The 21164-nt window shown below is 42.3% G+C and overlaps 1 protein-coding gene across 1 annotated transcript; it reads left to right on the top strand.

The window, feature by feature from the left end:
• The first annotated feature begins 7218 nt into the window (after positions 1-7218).
• On the top strand, positions 7219-19134 carry SLC30A1 (solute carrier family 30 member 1). The gene is made up of 2 exons (XM_020794638.3): positions 7219-8399; positions 13541-19134. Exons 1-2 carry the CDS (start codon positions 7721-7723, stop codon positions 14461-14463), a joined length of 1602 nt encoding a protein of 533 aa, XP_020650297.3. The 5' UTR covers positions 7219-7720; the 3' UTR covers positions 14464-19134.
• Positions 19135-21164: the final 2030 nt, after the last annotated feature.

Raw genomic sequence — 21164 nt, 5'->3', positions numbered from 1 at the left:
TTAAAGTCAGTGAGGCAACTCATGAGTAATATATTTTAAAGGTTCTAGCCATTGTACATTCTCTTTCCTCTCAAAGGCTGTTTTTCAATACTATTTGAGTATTTAAAGAACACTCAATTATTAAAAGAATGTTTTTCTGCCGCAGTTTGTGCGTATATCAGTTATTGGGAAGATCTGATCTGACAAACCTGTCGAAGGAGAAAGGATTTTCAGAAATAGACAGCTGATAAACTATGAAAATATGATGGAGCTGGAGGCTGAAGCACAGGCAGCTCAAACAAGCAGTCTGCAATTTGATTATTGGCTGTCCTGTCTAATGGAAAATAGTCTTGAGTCATTCCTCTGGCAGGTGAACCACATATAATTTTTTTAATAAATCAATTACTTTTCCTTCCCAAATCACCACAGCCATGAAAGTTATTTTCAAATTTTAAAAACTCCAAAATAATAATAAGATACGATTTTTAAAAACAGCATCTTGCAATAATGCTGACAGAGATGCCTTATACAGCATAAAAAACTATTAGATTCCTGTTTGAGATTGATGATTAAGATTAATTAAAATGACAAATATGTTGAAATAAGAGATTGCTAACAACAATCTTTTTTTTTTTACCTTCCACTACGTATAATCAAACTAGTAAAGCTAAGTTGTAGTGGTTTCAAACTATGCTGTCAGAAATTTCTTGCCGGCAAAATTTGGCATAATAAGAGCTAAGTTCTGGAACCCCCTCTTTTTTGTAGGTACTTTTGATGAGTTGATTCTGTTAAGATAATTGAATGACTATTTAAGTGTTGGACTGGCTCAGGGTGCAGACAGAGAAGTCCTAGCAATATGAGTCAAAAGACACCATGCCCTTACTCTTTCTTTCTGTTTGAGATGCAGATAGTAATGCCCTGACCCCCCCTAAATCTCTCTGAATAAAGTCCAATAAAAGCCTTCTTACTGAGTAAATAATTGACTGGTTAATTAAATTATTATTGCATTTTATGTTGGTCTTCTTTATAACAATCAAGAACTTGAAGAACATAAGAACATAAGAAGAACCCTGGTGGATCAGGGCTAAGGGCCCATCTATTCCAGTTTCCTGGATCTCACAGTAGCCCCACCAGATGCTTCTGGGAGCATGTGAGAGAACTAGATACCTGTCTCCTGATATCCCTCCCCTGCATCTGGCATTTTGAAGTACCTTCCTTTTAAGACTGGAGATTGTACATCCCCATCGTGGCTTGTAACCTGCGATTGACTTTTCCTCCAGGAATCTGTCCAATCCCCTTTTAAAGGCATCTAGGCCAGATGCCATCACCATATCCTGTGTCAAGGAGTTCCACAGACTAACAGCACACTGGGGAAAGAAATATTTTCTTTTGTCTGTTCTCACTCTCCCAACACTCAATTGGACTGTATGTCCTCTGGTTCTAGTATTGTGTGAGAGGGAAAACAGCTTCCCTCTATCCACTTTATCTACCCCCTGCACAATTTTATCTATCTCAGTCATGAGCCCCCTCAGGTGCCTTTTCTCTAGACTAAAGATCCTCAAATGCTGTAGCCTTTCTTCATAAGGGAGGTGCCCTAGCCCAGTCATCATTTTAGTCACTCTCTTCTGGACCTTTTCCAGTTCCATTATGTCTTTTTACAGTTTTGCAAACAGAATTGTATGCAATACCCCAGGTGTGGCCTTACCAGCGTTTTGTACAATGGAATTATTATGCTACCTGTTTTATTTTCAATCCCCTTTTTAATGGTCCCTAGCATGGAATTGGCCTTCTTCACTGGGTTGACACTTCACACTGGGTTGATACTTCCATCGAGCTGTCCACCAGCACTCCAAGATCTCTTTCCTTAGTGGAGCTAAGAATTTGTGAGATAAGCTGGCCATGAAATGTACAAAAATTACATGGCCTTTGGGATGATAACTAAGTTAATTCAACAACTAAAGTATACAACTAAAATACTACAGTAGCTGCTTTATGTGCAATGTGGGAGTCCACCAGACTCCTGTACACATTTTGTGCTACAAATAGAATGTCTTTCACAAAGATTCTTAAGAGCCAAAACTTCCATAGTTACTTTCTCAACAACATGCACAGCACCTAGTCATGTGGGTCCAAGATGCATTTATTGTTATTTGTTGTTCAGTATCTGTGCTATCAAGAAAAGTGATTTGATATATTTCTATAAGAGAAGGCACTCAAACAATAAGTTGGATAGACAGGCATAGCTTGAGAGTAAAATAAACTATTTAACAAATTATTGTATTCTCGAAGGCTTTCATGGCTGGGATCCGATGGTTGTTGTAGGATATTTGGGCTGTTTGGCTGTGTTCTGAAGGTTGTTCTTCCTAACGTTTCACCAGTCTCTGTGGCCGGCATCTTCAGAGGACAGCAGTCAGAACTCTGTCTGTCCTCTGGTGCAGTTTTGTGGGTTGAGTATTTATAGTTGCAGTTGAGTATTTATAGCTGTGGGATAAGCTTTTGTCCTTTTCGGGAGATTGGGTGATTATGGTGATCAGTGGGGTTTTTTGGGGGGGGGTGTATTGTTGTGAAATCCCACGAAACTGCACCAGAGCACAGACAGAGTTCTGACTCCTGTCCTCTGAAGATGCCGGCCACAGAGACTGGCGAAACGTTAGGAAGAACAACCTTCAGAACATGGCCAAACAGCCCAAAAAACCTATAAGAATTATTTAACAAATTGCTTCCGCAGAAAGTCAGGTGCTGTAAATTATACTGCTGCCCATGCAAGGATATGACTGGTCCTGTCAGAGACAGGGAGGTTTGGTCTCTGTGAAATCTTCAATGATCAGAAGTTGAAAGAGTCATACACCAGCAAATTTTAAAGTAAATTTGCTCATTATTGGTTATGCTGCCTTGGGTCCGCAGTCTAGTAACATCAGAGAGCCACATGTTGTCAACCCTTGGACCAAGGCTTCAGGAGTGGACATTTTCTACCATCGTATTCCTGGAGAGAGTGTCTGATTAGGACTCAGGGTACCTGGGTTTAAATCCCCACTTAGCTCCAGAAACTTGGGGAGGGGGGCTATAATAAACCACTCCTTGAACATCTCAAATACCCTGAGAATCCTATTAGGTCACCATAAACTGGAAATTACTTGATAGCACATACCAATAATAATTAGATAGCACTGCCTTTTAAAACCTTTGTCATGTGTTATGCATTTAGTCACTGCATAGGTCCTTTTCAACCAGGTAATTACAAAGCATTTTACTTAACAAATTATCAATTCGGAAGAAAGGGAATGGGCTTTAATAGTGAGGTGTGATATAGCAAAAGCAGTTGTGTTCTGCAACACAAAGGCTATCAATCATAATTTATGGAAAGCTTATCATAATATTCATCATTCAGGCTTATGCTCCAAGTTCAGAAGTTGAAGAAGAACTTAGAAAGTTTATGCAAGCATTCAGCAGGAAATGGATCACACAGCAAAACAGGATGTGTTGTTAATCATAGGTGACTGGAACACAGAAGTAGGAAATAAAGCAGAACCAAACGCTGTTGTGGAGATTTAGCTCAGGAATTAGAAATAAAGCAGGGCAGCATCTCATGGAATTCTGTGAACCCAGCAATCTGTTTATTGTGAAATACCTGCTTCAAGCAACAGAAAAGCTAATTGTTCATATGGACATCACCATACGGCTAATAAAGAAATCAGTCACACTATATAATTAGAAGTAGAAGAGGCAAAAGCTTTGCAGTCTCAATAAAAACAAGACCAGTAGCAAACTGTACACAGATCATGGACTCTTAATATCAAACATAAAAGTAAACTTGAAGAAGGACACTAACATTATCACAATGCCAGAATTTCTTTGGAGTTTAAAAATCACACAAAGGACAGCTTTGTATTGTTAAGCTCAATAAATCGTGAATCAGAATAACTGAGGACTAAAACCTGAAATGTAATCAGGGAAGAATGCTAAAAGACTTCCTCTAGCAAAAAGGAAAAAAAACTTGATGGATGACTGAAAAAAGCTTATAATTGTTAACAACAGATAAGAAGCAAAAGGAGACAAAAATAGGATCAGAATTCTAAATGCAGTTTTTCAGCAACTTGCACATAGGGACACACAGAACTATTATGATGCTCACTGCAAAGTAGAAGATGAAAAGGCAAAAGGGGAAATAAAATAAATATATTCTGTGTGTGTGTGTTTAGTCGTTTAGTCGTGTCCGACTCTTCGTGACCCCATGGACCAGAGCACGCCAGGCCCTCCTGTCTTCTACTGCCTCCCGGAGTTGTGTCAGGTTCATGTTGGTTGCTTCGCAGACACTGTCCAGCCATCTCATCCTCGGTCGTCCCCTTCTCCTCTTGCCATCACACCTTCCCAACATCAAGGTTTTTTCCAATGACTCTTTTCTTCTCATGAGATGGCCAAAGTACTGGAGCCTCAGCTTCAGGATCTGTCCTTCCAGTGAGCACTCAGGGTTGATTTCCTTTAGTAGTGATAGGTTTGTTCTCCTTGCAGTCCAGGGGATTCTCAAGAGCCTCCTCCAGCACCACAATTCAAAGGCATCCATTCTTCGGCGGTCTGCTTTCTTTATGGTCCAGCTCTCACTTCCATACATCACGACAGGAAAAACCATAGCTTTGACTATTCGGACTTTTGTTGGCAAGGTGATGTCTCTGCTTTTCAAGATGCTGTCAAGATTTGTCATCGCTTTCCTCCCAAGAAGAAGGCGTCTTTTAATTTCAGGGCTGCTGTCTCCATCTGCAGTGATCATGGAGCCCAGGAAGATAAAATTTGACACTGCCTCCATATCTTCCCCTTCTATTTCCCAGGAGGTGATGGGACCAGTGGCCATGATCTTAGTTTTTTTGATGTTGAGTTTCAGACCGTTTTTTGCACTTTCCTCTTTCACTCTCATTACAAGGTTCTTTAATTCCTCCTCACTTTCTGCCATCAGAGTGGTATCATCTGCATATCGGAGGTTGTTGATATTTCTTCCGGCAATCTTAATTCCGGCTTCGGTTTCTTCCAGTCCAGCCTTCCGCATGATGTATTCTGCATATAAGTTAAATAAGCTGGGGGACAATATACAGCCTTGCCGTACTCCTTTCCCAATTTTGAACCACTCAGTTGTTCCATGACCAGTTCTAACTGTTGCTTCCTGTCCCACATATAGGTTTCTCAGGAGATGGATAAGGTGGTCAGGCACTCCCATTTCTTTAAGAAAATGGGATCTTATATATTCTATAAGATCTTATATATTCTATAAGATCAAAAAAAATCAAAGGGAAATTGAAACAAAGTTTAGGGATACCATAACATTTGATGTTTCTGATGTATAACCTATACTGTAGGTTATTGTTAGATCAGAATATGTAGAAGCAGAATGGTTTCCAACTGGCAAAATATTAGGCAAGGGTGTATTTTGTTTCTCCATCTATTCAATGAATATGGCAAACATATCATATGGAAAAATGACTAAACTGAGAATATCATACGTTGGGCACATTGTGACAAGATTCACTGGGAAGGATAATAATGGGGAAAATGGAAGGCAATAGAAAAAGAGGTCATCTGAGCATGAGATGGACTGACTCAATAAAGGAAGCCATAGGCTTTAGTTTACAAGACCTGAGCAGGGCTTTTAATGACAGGATGTTTGGAGATTGCCATACTTTGGGAGTGACTTGACAGCACTTAACAACATTCAATCTCACTTATTGACAGCCACCTTGTAGGAATGTTGGGAGGCAGATGGCGATATATACATATTGTAACAAGGAAAAAAAAAAACTACCAAAATCACCAAAAACAAAACAACAGAGATCTAGCCTGCTTTAATCTTGGCTGAATTTGTTAGATATATAGTAGCCAATGTGTGTGATGTCCATATGGCCATGTGTCTTGTTTCTGAAGGACAGATGGCAGCATGGAAATGTGTCCTTGTAGCTGGAAGTCCTGAGTACTCTGCCTATGCAAGTACTTTCTTTGTTAACTGGATGCTTCATAATGCCAGGGACAGCTCATGCACTGTGTTGGGGAAGCACCTCACCCCTAAACCTGACAGGGACCTGTCCCAGTCACCTATGCACGATATTAAGGAGAACAAAGGTAGCTTGGGACACCAGCATGGTGTTGTGTTGACTCCTCCTTGTTATATAGCTGAGGGGAGATTAGCATTTGTATAGGACAGTCAGGAAAGCAAATGTCCAATAAGTGATGCTGCCTTTGCTAATTATATTGTGTGCCTATGAACAGCACAGAAAAGGCTCTGACCTCATCCTTTGACAGTTACAATATATTTAAATAACAAAGAGATACAAGGCACCTTAATGGCAAGACAATTTGTTGCTACATAAAAGGGCCAGAAGACTCTTAGTGGAGTGCCATCCCATTCTTGCATAAGTTTTAAACCGTAGTAACATATCTAGACTCTAAGGGAAAAAGGCCTGCCCAACCGGCAGGTAAACTGAGGCAACTGCCTCTGGCAACTGATCTTCAGGGTCACAAACGAACAGTACATTATTGTGGGACCTTCATTTCCAGGGATTGTAAGGAAGTGCTTAGGGAATTTTTCTGCTCCACTCAGCAGAGGAACTTGGCAGTTTTGGGCTACTGCACACCTTGACTTTGACCCCTCTTGGCTGCTCCGTCTCAGGCACCAAAAGGTCTTGTCTTGGGGGAGCCCTGACGGATTTCACCGCGCCCTTCTCTGATCCTTCCTACTGACAGCTGCTCAGCCACGGTTATCAGGGTGAGGCAGCAGGGCGCGGGTGGGGCGGCTGTCAGCGTCACTGAGGCAAAAGGGGAAGCTTGTGCCGGGTGTAAAGAAGACGCTGCGTGAGGAGAAGGACGGAGAAAATGCCGCCTGCCACTGCTGGGCCGTGTGGAAAACCGGGGCGAAGAGAGGGAGGGGCGCCACACAAACAGCGCTCCTCTCTTCGTGCAAAGCAACCACCTTTTGCACCAGACCCGAAAAAAAAATTTACACTTTCGAAGGCGGAGCTAGAAGAGGAAGGGGCTGATAGGTCGTTGTACCTCGTGACAGAGTCTTGCCTTCCAATTAAAAAAAAGGATCGCCACGCCTATTTGGTACCTCATCTTCTAGGACAGGGCCCAATAAGAAAGCTCGCTGTGGGCGTGGCGAACGGTTTGGCGTGAGAGTCCCCAGGGCCCAATAGCGCGGGGAAACGCGAGGAGTCTCCGCCCGGTTGCCGGGGCCGCAGCCAATGAGGAAGCTCCTTGGGGGCGGGGCGGGGCCGGGCGGTGGGTGGCTCTGGGGTTCCGTGTGGAAAGGAGTGTTAGGGGGTTCGGGTGCAAAGTTTAGTTTCAAACCGTCTGCAAAGAGCGGCGGGGCGGCTGCTGCTGCGAGCGGTGCCTTCGCTCTTTTAAGACGGGCTCCGGATAGAAGCGGAGGAAGGGTGCAGCCGCGCGGAGGAGCGAAGGGGAGGCAGCAGCAGCAGCAGCAGCCGCCCCTGCAACAATCGGAGAGCCGCAGAACCGGTTGCCTTGGAGCCCCGCCGCTCCGAGCACTGTTGACGGTGCCGGCCGCCGGCGGCCGCCGTGGCCCGGCCGCCGCCGCCTCCGCCTGGGGCCGAGCGGGGATTGCTGTAGCTTCGCCCGCCGCCTGGTCTTCGGGCCGGTCTTCCATCCGCCGCGTCCTCCTCGCCGGGGGAGGTTGAGCCCCGTGGGAGAGACCCCCCCCCCGGTCGGTCGGTCGTTCCCGGGCCGGCTTTCCCTCCCCTCCGCGATGGGCGTGGAGGACCCGGGCGAGAGCCCGGCGGTGTCCCGGCGCCTGCACGGCCGGCGGATGCGCCTCATCTGCATGCTGGCCATGACCTTCTTCTTCTTCGTGGTGGAGGTGGCGGTGAGCCGCCTGACGGCCTCGCTGGCCATGCTGTCGGACTCCTTCCACATGCTCTCGGACGTGATGGCCCTGGTGGTGGCCCTGGTGGCCGTCCGCTTCGCCCAGGTCACCCGCGCCACCAAGAAGAACACCTTCGGCTGGGTGCGGGCCGAGGTGATGGGCGCCCTGGTCAACGCCGTCTTCCTCACCGCCCTCTGCTTCACCATCCTGCTCGAGGCCATCGAGCGCTTCACGGAGCCCCACGAGATCCAGCAGCCCTTGGTGGTCATCGGCGTCGGGGCCGCGGGGCTCCTGGTCAACGTCTTGGGGCTCTGCCTGTTCCACCAGCACGGCGGCGGCGGCGGCCACGGCCACTCGCACGGCTCCGAGGGTCAGGGCCACGGGCACCGGCGGAGCCCGAGGAAGCACGGGGCCGGAGGGAAGGGGAAGCCGCAGCAGCAGCAGCACCGGCGGCGGGGCAAGACGGACCGCTCTCCCGCCCGCCACGGGCATCACAAGGAGGAGACCAACACCCTGGTGGACAATTTCAGCACCTCCAATGGAGTCAGCGAGAAGAAGCCAGGTGAGCTCAGGAAATGGGGCTGGATGGAGGAGGGGGGAAGGCACCACAAGAGCCCCCTCTTTCCGAAGCTCCTTGAATTCTCTTTCTCCCTCCACCCCCCATAAAATAAGAGGCAGGAGACACCTTTCCTCTGGACTTGAGGGGAGTAGTTATTTTGCAGCCTTCTAGGAATCAACTTGGCCCTACTGTTGGGGAAAGGACTCTGAGCTTTAAGAACCCTCACCTTGTCCATGGAAATGAAACTGCTGAGGAAATGCTGTAAAACAAGCACTCCTCTGGCTGTGCTGGCTCTTCTCTCCCCTTTTGCTCTCCACTGCATGGTTTTTATCTTCACAGGTCTGTCCTTCACCTGCTGTCCCTGATTTACTCTCTTGGCACTCACTGCCATCGTTGGTAGCTCCCTCAAGGTGTATGTCTGGGCCTACAGTTTAGGACTCTCTGTCCTATGTATTGTTTACACTGAGAATCTCACCGATGATCCGAATAGGATGTGGGACATGCTTTAGTTATCAATCTGTGTGCTGTTTCTCAGTGAGGAGTTGGTAATCCAGGTAACTTCACATGGGTAGTTTCTCCTTGTAAGAAATGGCCAGAAGAGCTTGCCTGCTTATGCTTCCAGTTCATGTTGGGGCATGCTTTATGCTCATGTTTTGTATGAGCTACCTGGGCATTTTAGATTATGCACTAGGGTGTCTTGTAATGTGTTGAAGTTTTGTGGCTACTGAAAGTAGCTGTGGCTTCTTCCTTGCATTATCTGAAAGCTTTATGCCACCAGCAAGGGTTGTAAAAAAAATAACTGATATTTTTTCCTATAGGGCAGGTTGGCCAACTTGTTGGACTGCAACTCCCATCTGCCCTAGCCAGCATAGCTAATAGTGAAGGATGCTGGGAGTTGCTGTCTTGGAACCTCTGAAACAATTTGAAATCGTTTTCAAATTGTAGGAAATTTAAGGTATGCAGTAAGGTGTATGTCTATTGTATATGAAAGGATATCTCCCCATAACTATAATAATAATAATCATATGTTGTCAAGTCACCTTTGACTTATGGTTACCCTTTTCCTGGTAGAGAATACTCAGAAATGGTTTACCATTCCCTTCTTGTGGGGCACCCTGGAAGGACTGTGCAGTTTGCCCAAGTCACACATACTGGCTCTTCCCCCTGGAGGCACAGTGGGGAATCAAGCTCCCAATCCCCTAGCTGCACAGACAGATACCTAAACCACTGAGCTATCCAGCCAGCTCACATAAGTCTAAAGAACAATTGCTGCAGATAATTTCTACATGGCTATTTTGTGGAGCAGAGTGGATTCATAGATGTTCCTGCTCAGTCTCTGCATGAAGCATATCTGTAAGTGGGATTTTAAATGGGACCCTGTTGCAGTAACAGGGTCCCATTTAATGTCCATATCAATGACAGCTATCACAATCTTGGATGTGGATGTACTCTCTGGAAAAGCAATACTTTCTGGAAGGCTGTGCCATTTGCCTGTGTGAGCTATAGTTCTTCTGCAGATGGAAATATTTGGGAAACCGGCAATGCAGTCTAAATATTAAGGATTTATCAAAACCAGTATAATTTTTTGTGATTGTCCTGGAATATCAGCTTAGTGAGGTAAAAGTATACTTTGTTCCAGAGATAGCATCAGCAGTCCTTCATTCTGGTTCAATATTCTTGCTTAACTCTACAGTGGACCCTCTACTTACGGAATTAATCTGTATTGGAACGGTGGCTGCAGGTCGAAAAGTCTGTAGGTCAAGGCTCCATTGACCTACAATGCATTGAAAACCGATTAATCCGTATCCAGCTGTTTTTGTTCCATTTTTGTTTTTTTCTGGTCTGTAGGTCGATACTCCGGCTGCAAGTTGAACCTAAATTTTGCAGCCAGAGAAATCTGTAACTCGAAACGTCTGTAAGTCGAGCCGTCTGTAAGTCGAGGGTCCACTGTATTGTCAATTGACCTTTTGTCACTGGCCATCTGATTTTTCTTTTTAAAATCAAGTTGAGCTTATCTGCATAGCTAATTTTTTAGTGTCAGACCACTGGGACAAATAATTGGATCTTTAAGGACTGGCTAAACCACAGATAAAGTCAACAGGCCCATTAATTTTTACTAGTACATTTAATGTATTTTATGTTTTCATGGGTAGCAAATCAGAGATGAATGGTAGAGAGCCTACGGTTAATTGACACATAGACCTTCTTAACATAGCCCCATCATTCCCTACTTACACCTTCTATCCTCAGCAGTATTCTTCAAGAGCTTCAAAGTATTTGGCCCTGGGACCTATATTTGCTGATCTTTTCAATACAGGAATTAGTAACTGCTACCGAAGGGCCCAAGCTGAATGTTCCAGAGAGTCTATTAGAAGAAGGAGATCCTTAAGAGCTGATTGCCTTTTGTGTTCTTCAAATTAGCTCACTATGTTTTGTGACTGGTCTTGAAGACATGGGCAAGTCTTTGCTTGCCTGATTCACAGGTTATCTGAAACATGTTTGGCTTAAGGTCTGCAACGATATCCCTTCCACAAATCCAGAGGTGTCATTAACTATAAGTTATGACAGTGTCAGCCCCTTTGTTGTCTTGCATTTGCAGCCGTGGCTGGATATGACCAATTTGAAATTTGTTAAAATAATCCTAAGGCTAACTCCATGCTTAGTAAAGGTAATGACAATCCAAGCTTAAGAAGAACCTTGCTGCTAAGCATATGTTAAAAGATTTAATATCCAGAATGGAATATCAAAGCTTGTCATAACCATGTAATGTCTGCAGAACTGAGGTACTAGCTGGTTGACTGGTCATTCCCAAACATGCTGCCCCAGGTGCTCTTAGACCAACTACTCTAAGAAACCCTTACCATTTGCTGTGCTGACTAGGGCTGCATTTAGGCCTGCTTCTTATTTAAATAGGGAGAGGGCTTCATAAGCAGTTGAAAGGTGAAGTTGAGGCCTGAATGTTTTTGATTCAAATGTGTTGGAGCAATTGCATACCTTGAAGTATACAGCTGTAAACAGCCCTCAGATCTCGATCTCTCTCTCTCTCTTTTCCTAAGTTGTTTTTGTTTTGGATGCCACCACTAGAACTCATAAAATTCATTACATAGGTGGAGTTGAACTGGTGAAATAAATGTGGGAGTTGTAGTGATTCAGGTTGTACTGGTTATGTTGGTGAAGCCACTGGGCAAGTAGGATGTTGCTCACTGTGTTTATCATAAGTATCCCAGCCCCCTTTTCAGTTTAGAGAAAAAAGAATTAATTGATATGATATCCATATTATCTGATCCTTTTGTATAGCAATATGAGAAAAATTAATCATTCATGCAAAAAAGTTATATTGCTCAAAACTGTTTGCTAGTACCAGGCCACAAACAATGGGTTGGGTCCAGAATTTGCTTTTTGTGAATGGAAGTGCTCTTTTTGTCCATGGAAGATTTCTGATCCAATAGTGGAGTTCTGCTTGCAGGAAGAGCTTGATTCTTCCACCCCACCCTGTTTTCCCTTGCAGTCATTATGGCATCAATTCCAGATCTGCCCCAAGAGTTGGAGCAGTATATTGGGATCTCCCAGAGTGGGGGGAACCTGCACTTTCCACTGAAAAGACTTGCTGAGTGGAATTCAACTCAGGGATTGCTAATGCCATTAGATCCAGCCCTAGTATCTGCAACCAAGGTTTAAGGAACTCTTTGGTAAGGGTTTGGAAGAGATATGAGGCTTGTTTAATTGTTCTAACAAAATGCAACAAAAGAGTAATAAAGTTCCATCTCAAAGTAACGCTAGTACACCTCTGCAGCTTCTCTGCTGAGTTGTCAATCTAATCATGGAGGCATATTTAAGCTGCTCTGTATATCTTTGCTTTTTGCACTAACTTATTTGCAGTAATGTATTTCGACTTGGATGTTGTTCAGAGTGAAACTTCCTTGGAGGTATAGTGTTTTCGAATGCTCAAAGTGTCTCAGATCACTTCTCCAGTTCTTCCATCACACAGCTGCTTGCGCCTCCCACTCTTTTCTCCCTCTCAATTATTACAGATTTTATCATCTTATAACCAGGTGCCAACTTAGGCTCAAAGGTAGAAGAGCTAAAGGAGGCATTTTACATTTTGGCTAAACGTCTGAAACCTGAAAGTCCATCTTCAGATCTTTTTGGCACAAACAAGTCTTGCCCTTTGCAGAATACAGTGGTGCCCCACTTGACAATTACCCTGCTTGATGACAAATCCGCTTTACGATGAGTTTTTTGTGATCGCTATTGCTAGTGTTGGAGCAATTGCATACCTTGAAGTATACAACTGTAAACAGCCCTCAGATCTATTGCGATCGCAAAACGATGATTCAAAGGGGTTTTTTCGCTTAACGGTGATCGGTTCCCTGCTTCGGAACCGATTTTTTGCTTGACAATGGTTTTAAAACAGCTGATCACAAATGGCTCCCCACTGTGTTTAGGACAGAGTCCTCGCTTTATAGGCACCGGAAAATGCCCTATGGAGGATCTTCACTGGATGATGAGGTATTTTCCCCATTAGAACGCATTAACCGTTTTTAATGCATTCTAATGGGTTTTTTACTTTCGCTTGATGACGATTTCGCTCTACAGCGATTTCTCTGGAATGGATAATCGTCGTCAAGCGGGGCACCACTGTAGATGTAATAGTGATCTAGTTGTGTGCAACCCTGTGAAGTATTAATGCATTCTCGAATTGATCTTTAGTTTCATAGTTTGGAGGTGTAAATGGATTGTATACCTAACCTGACGTGGGTTGCACTATCAAAAATATTACTGCTCTGTCGCAATTTTATTCTTTTCTGATTTGGAATTTTAAAATTACAAGTCAGGGAGAATGAAGGCTATGTGCTTTAAAAATACTGACGTTAGCTCCCCTGACATAAGGTGTTGTTACTGTTGAGTATGAAACAGCTAAAGTCTGCTCTGTTGCTTTTGCAAACCATGGATTGAGATGGTCTTAGAAGTCATTACTTAGCATGTATATGCTAATAACTTCAAAATGGTTCAGAGGAAATAAGAAGGGGTCTGCCTTGTTGCTCTCCTACAAATGTTGCACTGTCCAAGTATTGCTAAAAATTTTGATGATTCACTCATTATGCCTTTTTATTTATATTAACATTTTGTTCTTGCCTTTGCAGGTCATGGAGCAAAAGAGAAGCAAATGGAACTCCATCCCAATGGGAATATTGATGATTTTACCTCTCCAGTAACAGACGAAGATGAAGACAGTGACTCTCAACTCAACATGCGTGGAGTATTTCTTCATGTCCTTGGAGATGCCTTGGGTTCTGTTATTGTTGTAGTGAATGCCTTAGTGTTTTACTCTTACTGGACACCTTGCCCAGAGGATGGGCCTTGTATAAACCCATGTGTTAACGACCAGTGTGGAGAAAACACTACTGAGATGTTCAACAGATTGAATGCAACTGAACAGGAGAAAATTCATGTGACCGGGCCCTGCTGGCTTCTATATTTAGATCCTGCACTGTGTCTGATAATGGTTTGCATTCTCCTTTACACAACATACCCGTTGCTTAAAGAATCTGCCCTTATCCTTTTGCAAACTGTTCCCAAGCAGATTGATATTTGCTCTTTGAACGAGAAGCTCCGCAAACTGAAAGAAGTTGAAGCAGTCCACGAACTGCATGTTTGGCAGCTTGCAGGAAACAGGATCATTGGCACTGCTCATATCAAATGCAAGGACCCAGAAACATACATGAAAGTGGCCAAGCATATTAAAGAAATCTTTCATGATGCAGGGATCCATGCAACCACCATTCAGCCTGAATTTGCCATTGTGGATGCAGACATGAGCTTTGAGACTATAAGCAAATGTGAATTACCCTGCAGAACCCAGTGTGCACTGAAGCAGTGTTGTACGGGTGTGGAAAAGAGTACTGTAAAGACGCCAGAAAAGTCCCCTCCTATTAGTATTTCATGCACAGAAGTAGTCATCGACTCTCCACATCACAAAACCCGGAGGACTAAAAAAGAGCATATACCTGCAGGAAAATTACAGTCCGGCCCTCACCGTCACAAACAGTTTGAATCGTCATTATAATTCCAAAAGTTGTGCCAAGGGAAATCTGAGTTTGGCCACATGTTGACTGTGGAAAGAGAAACTCAGGCATTAAAAGACATTATAAAATAATGTAATTCTTGGAAGTCCCGGTTCTCGTCACAACACTTAAATCTTGGCTGCCTGTTGGAAAGAACATCATGGTGCCGTCCTGACACAACATGTGCTTGTGTTAACTTTTCATTGAATAGCACAGAAAAGTTTGCCAATGTTGCAGTAACTTTGCTCAGCCAGTTTTGGTTGGATTTTAATGTTAAAAAAGATGTTCTCCAACAACCCATTTCTCCCTCCATTTTGGGCTTCATCTTAGGATTGCTATTTCTGCTTACTGATTTTTTGGGGGATGCGTGCTTGTCTCTTTTAACATGTTGCAAACCATAGGGAGAAGAAACCAAAGTTGGCATTAAAAAGAAACAGACACACACACAACCTGAGAATTTTAGACTTCCTTCTTAAATGAAAAAGTGAATGCTATTCTAAGTAGGTATATTAGTGGTAGCATCTTAAACCATATCTAGTTCTGTTGACAAAAACAATAGCCTTGTTTGTATTAGGCCTGTGATGTCAAGAAAATGGACTGATTTGCAAATACAATTTTTTACCATACGAATACAAATAACTTCTGGGCTGTAAGATCAAGTTCTCAGACTGGATTTACCGTTCAGGGGGCTTTCCTCCTTACCTATTATTTCCCCCCAGACAACATTGTTGTTGTGTATATTTTTAGAATTGAAGCCAAACTTTAAAAGAGAGCTAATGCTGGGACTACCAAACCAGAGTTAGTCTCGTTTGTAGCAGGGTCCCCCACGGCTTGCTGAAATGAATGCATAGCTACTGACTATATTCTCTCTTTTTTTGTTTTGAACTTTAAAAAAACTTGAGGAAGGTAGCATACGTCAGTGTATGCTGCTCAAATCATTAATATATTTCTTCCTTTCAAAGTATTTATGTCTCAGTCAGAGCTGTTTTGCTTATTAAGTAAGCAATGCACACTTGAAACATTTTCTTTGGAACAGCACAGCCAGCTGCCTCTAAAGCAGCGTATTGAGCTGATTCTGGCATCCCAATCAACAATTGGTTTGTCATGATGGCAAAGAACTGCAGTCGGTCTGCACACTCCCCTCCCCCGCATGAGGAAGGAACTGGAAAATTTTTACTTCACTTTCTTTTATTAACAAGACTTCAGCCTTGCACCTGAAGCCTAAGCTGTGGTTAATTGTAACTATAGTTTGATGTGAGCCCAGGAATTTGCTTCCATCATTTTTTCCCCTCTCTTTCAATTTAATAAACAGCTCCTGCTAGTGCCATAGCACTACACAGGGCAGCACACATTAAAATAAAGAATCCAACACTTAATAAAACCAGAAACAATCTACTCACATCATGATTGTCCATGGACTGACATAGTGTCGCAACTGGCTGACATTTCTTTTACCTACTTCTGTTTCCATGTAATGAAGCCATATGGTAGAGCAGAATTCTAGCCCTGTTCAGTTTTTTTTCTTTTCTATTGAACTTTTAAGACCTCTTGAAGCAAGAATTGCAGAGAATGAAGTTATAGGAGGAAGTGACTTCTCAATTCTGTCATTCATTTGCTGGATCATTTGCTAATTGCACTCGAGCTACTTGCCCAAGCCTCTTTAAAATAAAGCAGAGAAATGTTTTGTTTCATCAAAATATGGTATTACTCTGGCAATGAAGGCAAACTGAAATGTGTCTGAAGTGAACTATAGATATGTGTTTACATCAAACACACACAGTCTTGAAAATTAGGGCTAACTCCTAACTTTTAGTTGTGGCATCAGTGTGAATTAGTTCCTAAAGTGTTTCTGAGAGCCCTCCTTGGAAGATTTTTTTGGATTGCGAAATGTCTTACAAATTGCATAGTTCTTACCCCAGTACAATCACTGTAGTGAAATGCTATTGCAAGAAAAACAAAACCTTTCAGGTCAGCCCATGAATTAATTTTTCTTCTCTACTTTTGGGAGTTATCTTGCACTGTTAAAATGCAGGCTCTGATCACAAATGCCTTACATCAGTGGATGCCAAACTTGAGACCCCAGATGCTATTGGCCTACAATTCCCAGAAATCCGGGCCATCACAGTTAGTGGTGAAGGCTTCTGGGAGTTTTAGTTCAAGAACATCTGGGGACTCAGGGTTGGGAACCACTGTTTTACACAATGGCAGCTGAGCATTGTTCCCTTTCTGTCAAAGTGCAAAAAAAATATTCACTGATTTGCACTTCTTGTTGCTAGCATGGACTTTTAGAGGTAAAACAGGTGAGATCAATGGATACCATTCTCCCTCTGCTCAGCAGTTTTGTATTTCAGCCTTGTTTCTACAATGCCCTCATACATGATTAACACACTCAAAAGTGGGATAAAGCTGAACTTATAGACAGATCTAGCAATTTCTTTTGGGTTCTTTTTACTAGATGGACCACCTGTTGGTTAATGCTCCAAATTGTCTCCCATGCATTACTGCAAGCATACAGTACCTGTGCTGTACAATTTTAATTGAAGAACAAAAGCAGCTGTTTTGAAAGTTTCATCTGCTCTTCTGTGGTCTGGACAAAGTTAGATAGGCATTGCTCTTCCACTAGGGAAGGACAGGCAGAAAAAGCAACAAAAATGCCATTACATTTTTAGATCTTGAAGCCAAGGCTTCCTAACCTTTAATGCTATAAGTATGAGATAGGTCACTTAATAAAGAAAAAAGAAGTTTCTTATCTCTCATATGATATACTTCAGATCAAGATAGTCTGACTTGTAATCTCCTCCAGTCTGTTAACGGGTGTTTTTCTTTATCGGGGTAGCTGGTGTATACTTTGGGATAGGGTAATTGTTTTGTTTCTTAAAAAAAACCTCTGCATTTCTCTCTAAATCACAACCTTCAGCTCTCATTTTGAGTGTGCACTGTAGTGATAAGGGAGAAAAGCGGTTGAGTGTATGCCAGATGTAGTTCTGATTGTCTTTATTATGCAACACCTTGCTTCCTTTTATGGCAGAATATTGCATTCATTTCTGTTTCTGCAAATAAGTTTTCAATGATGGTAGCAAGGTAGTTTCTTACAAATGTTTGGAAAACTGAACATCTTGAATATCTCTGAAGTAGAGGAGGCATGCTTTTGTACTTGATATAAGTATTAATGTCAGTTTTGCAAACTGCTGTACTGTATATGGTAACATTAGTTTTGGGTTTTTCCCCCCCCTCCTCAGTGCTGGTCTTGTTGAGGAGGGTGTTTCCAGTCAGACCATAAGTAATGATCGCACACTGTGCTCAGTATCTGCCTTTGTGGTGAAGTCCCAGAATGGATGTAGGCTGGTAATGTGAATGTGTTTCATTCTAGTTCTGCAGCAAAGTCTTTTTGGGAGATTTCAGATAACACGTCACAAAATAAACACATATAGCCACCTCACACATTCCAAGTTTCACCACAGAAAGGCACAAGTGAGCTAGTGTTAAATTTGCTGATCTGTAGCGTGAAACTACTCCAAGAGGCACTCAATGTCTGGACCCTTGAGACTGGCTATTTGTTGTGTTGCTATGTGTCAAACTGGCCCATAAATGAGGTAAAATGCCTTTACACTGTGAGTGTTTAAGAGGGTCACCTGAAGTTCTGGAGAATGTTTCAAAACCACTAACAGCTCTAGAAGCAAGTCATGCTCAGGATCTCTTACAAGGTTTGCTTTCCTTTCCCCCTCTCCTAGCCTGTGGACATCTGTCGCTCTTGCTATATGCAAACAGAGGTTGCAGATAGGAGCCCAATTCAGATCAAGATGTCAGGGAAGGCATAGGCACCGACTCCACTCAGTTAATAGGAAACTTTATTTTCAACAGAATGCACTTTCTGACTTTTCTCATTGATGGGGGAGCTACTTTAATGCTGCATCTCCTGCTTTTTGACTTGTTAAGGGTTTTAGTGCGTGCGTGTGTGCGTGAAAGGAGTATTACATATTTAAGGTATTGAGTACAATATTTAAATATGCTGCTTAATTTCATAACAGCATCAATGTAGCCTTCTGGGACTTTGGCTTATGTTTACAGAACAATTCTTGAATATTACAATAAATATTTTGTTTTGCTTCTATTTGGCACCATCTTTTCAGCTCTTGATGAACTGAAAGGTACTAATGTTTATGTGCCTGAAATATGTATTTGATTTTCTTTCTTTCTTTCTTTCTTTCTTTCTTTCTTTCTTTCTTTCTTTCTTTCTTTCTTTCTTTCTTTCTTTCTTTCTTTCTTTCTTTCTGCCAAATGCAGCCTTACTAAAAACAGGAGCTTTTATCCCTCTGGGTCATCTTGGGTTTGTATCATGAAATTGCTTGTATTAAGAACACTTCCATGTCTTACAGATGTATGAGCCTGGGTTTTTCCCCCCACTCTACTTGATATGTGTGTGTACTTTTAAAAGTGTTCTTAAGCTTAGTCTCCAAACCCATCGGCTCTGTGGTAGCTAGAGAGGCATCTCCTCCTGCATTATGTGGGTTGTGTTTGAAACCAATATTTTGGAGATATAATCGGCATATATGTATCTGGTTACATCATACCAGTGACAATGGGCTTCTGTTAAACCAGTGATGCTACTGTGTTTCTTTGCATATGAAGTAAAGCCTGAGAAGGAAATAAATGTTGCTATATAAACCATACAATGAGGAGAGCTACTTTGTTTCACTCCATTAACCACACTTTCATTTGCTTTGCAGGCAATGGCATCATTAGAGGATGAGAGGTTTTGCTAAAAACAGTTAACTTTGAGGGTAACGTAAGACTACTTTGATTAAATAGGAAATTTGGTGTACAAAATACCAGATCGCAAGCACCCATCTACCTGGGGGACTTGTTTGCAGAATGAACTTTTGTGCACATGTTCCTAGCTAGATAAGGAACTATGCTTGATAGGTCAGAGAAAAGCAGTTGTTCTGATCTCTCATAACCCCACAAAGATGGGGACGACAAAAGACATGTACATTAGTGATGTTCACCCGTCAATGTTCTACAGAGAAGAGTAGATTATCCTTATGTTCCAAAATATCCATTAAAATTCCCCCCACAAGCTGGTTTGGATGTTTGTTTTAATACAAATGATAGCACTTTAACAAACATATTTACCTCCAATCTAGTTTGAATCTTCAGTAGAGTCCTGGGGGAGACTTATAAATGTTAGTGGAATCCTATTTCTGTTTGTGTAACTTGCTGTGTCTAATTGCAGTTAGATAAGCTGCACAGTGCATCTCTGTTGTGCAAGTGAATGTATGCCCAAATGCATGACCAAGATGTGCATGGAACCTCATCAGTTTGGCATGGCAAGTTGTATATATCTTAAGCAAATACCAACATATAATTCTGGCATTATATATTTTTAGAAAGATGCATTAAATGATATATGGTTTTTGTGCCATGTGTGGGGAGAGGAAAGCTCACCTTTCTGGTGCTGATATACTACTCAGGGCAGCTAGAAGCACTAGGTCATCTTTGTTAGATATTCACAAACGTTTGGTTGAACCAAGGGTGATGGATCAAAGATATCCATTCCTATATGGACAATAGCCTATATATAGTAATTAAAATGTGTAAAAGAAAAAGTAAATTTTTAAAAATTAACAACGGTGTGTGGATCACCACATAAAAAGTACATAGGAACCAAACTAGACAGGTATATATATCTGTAGTTACTGATATCTGTAATTCCGTTATTGCATGAATTTTTTTTTACTGACTTAAGCCTTGCACTGAAAATAAAAGCAGCAGTTTCTTGCAGAACTGCTGCTGAATAGCTCAGTGGTTTAGGCATCAGGTTGAGAGTTCAATTTCCCACTGTGCCACCTTGACAAGGGCTGGCTGTGATGGTCCATGGTGTCTCTTCCAGCTCTGCAGCTTTAAGATTATTTTCATTATTATATTATTGTTATATTAGTATGACAAGTACTGAAAGAAACAATTACAAAGTCTTGCTGAGTGACAAAATTAGCTATATCTCTTATTTATTTATTTATTTATTTATTTATTTATTTATTTATTTATTTATTTATTTATTTATTTATTTATTTATTTATTTATTTATTTATTTATTATATTTCTATCCTGCCCATCTATTATTATTATTATTTATTTAACTTATATGCCGCCCACACTACCCGAAGGTCTCTGGGTGGCTTACAGCATTTAAAATACAATAAAAAGGCAAAATAAAAGGGCAAAATAATTAAAATGCAATTAAAATGTATATTCTAAAAATCGCCATCAGACCCACAGCTGATATTATTTCAGTTAAAAACCTTCTGGAACAGGAAGTTTTGACCTGGTGCTGAAATGTCATCAGCGTTGGCGCCAGACGAATCTCAGTCGGGAGGGCATTCCATAGTCTGGAGGCAGCTGCCAAAAAAAGCCCTTTGTCTGCAAGCCATCCTTCTTACCTCCTTAAGGGACGGCTCTTTCAAAAGGGCCCCCTGGCTAGATCTTAACTGCCAGGTAGGTTCATATGGAAGGAGGCAGTCCTTCAGGTAATACAGGGCCCAAGCCGTTTAGGGCTTTATACGTCAAAACAAGCACTTTGAATTGGGCTCGGGCAGCAACTGGTAGCCAATGTAACATAATGTGTCGGCTTTATGTGTTCCCTGGTGGCCCCACCACTCATCAGCCGCGCAGCTCGATTCTGGACCAGCTGCAGTCGCCGGACCGT

The sequence above is a fragment of the Pogona vitticeps genome, chromosome 1, assembly GCF_051106095.1.
Source record: "Pogona vitticeps strain Pit_001003342236 chromosome 1, PviZW2.1, whole genome shotgun sequence".
Taxonomy (NCBI): Eukaryota; Metazoa; Chordata; class Lepidosauria; order Squamata; family Agamidae; genus Pogona; species Pogona vitticeps.
Note: the sequence above shows the minus strand (reverse complement) of the source record. Positions and strands in the feature narration are given on the sequence as shown.

Bases quoted from the DNA above. Each gene is read 5' to 3' on its own strand.
- SLC30A1 (XM_020794638.3), top strand. From the start codon at position 7,721: ATGGGCGTGGAGGACCCGGGCGAGAGCCCGGCGGTGTCCCGGCGCCTG. The intron at 8,400-13,540 runs GTGAGCTCAGGA...TTGCCTTTGCAG, and splicing joins AGTCAGCGAGAAGAAGCCAG to GTCATGGAGCAAAAGAGAAG.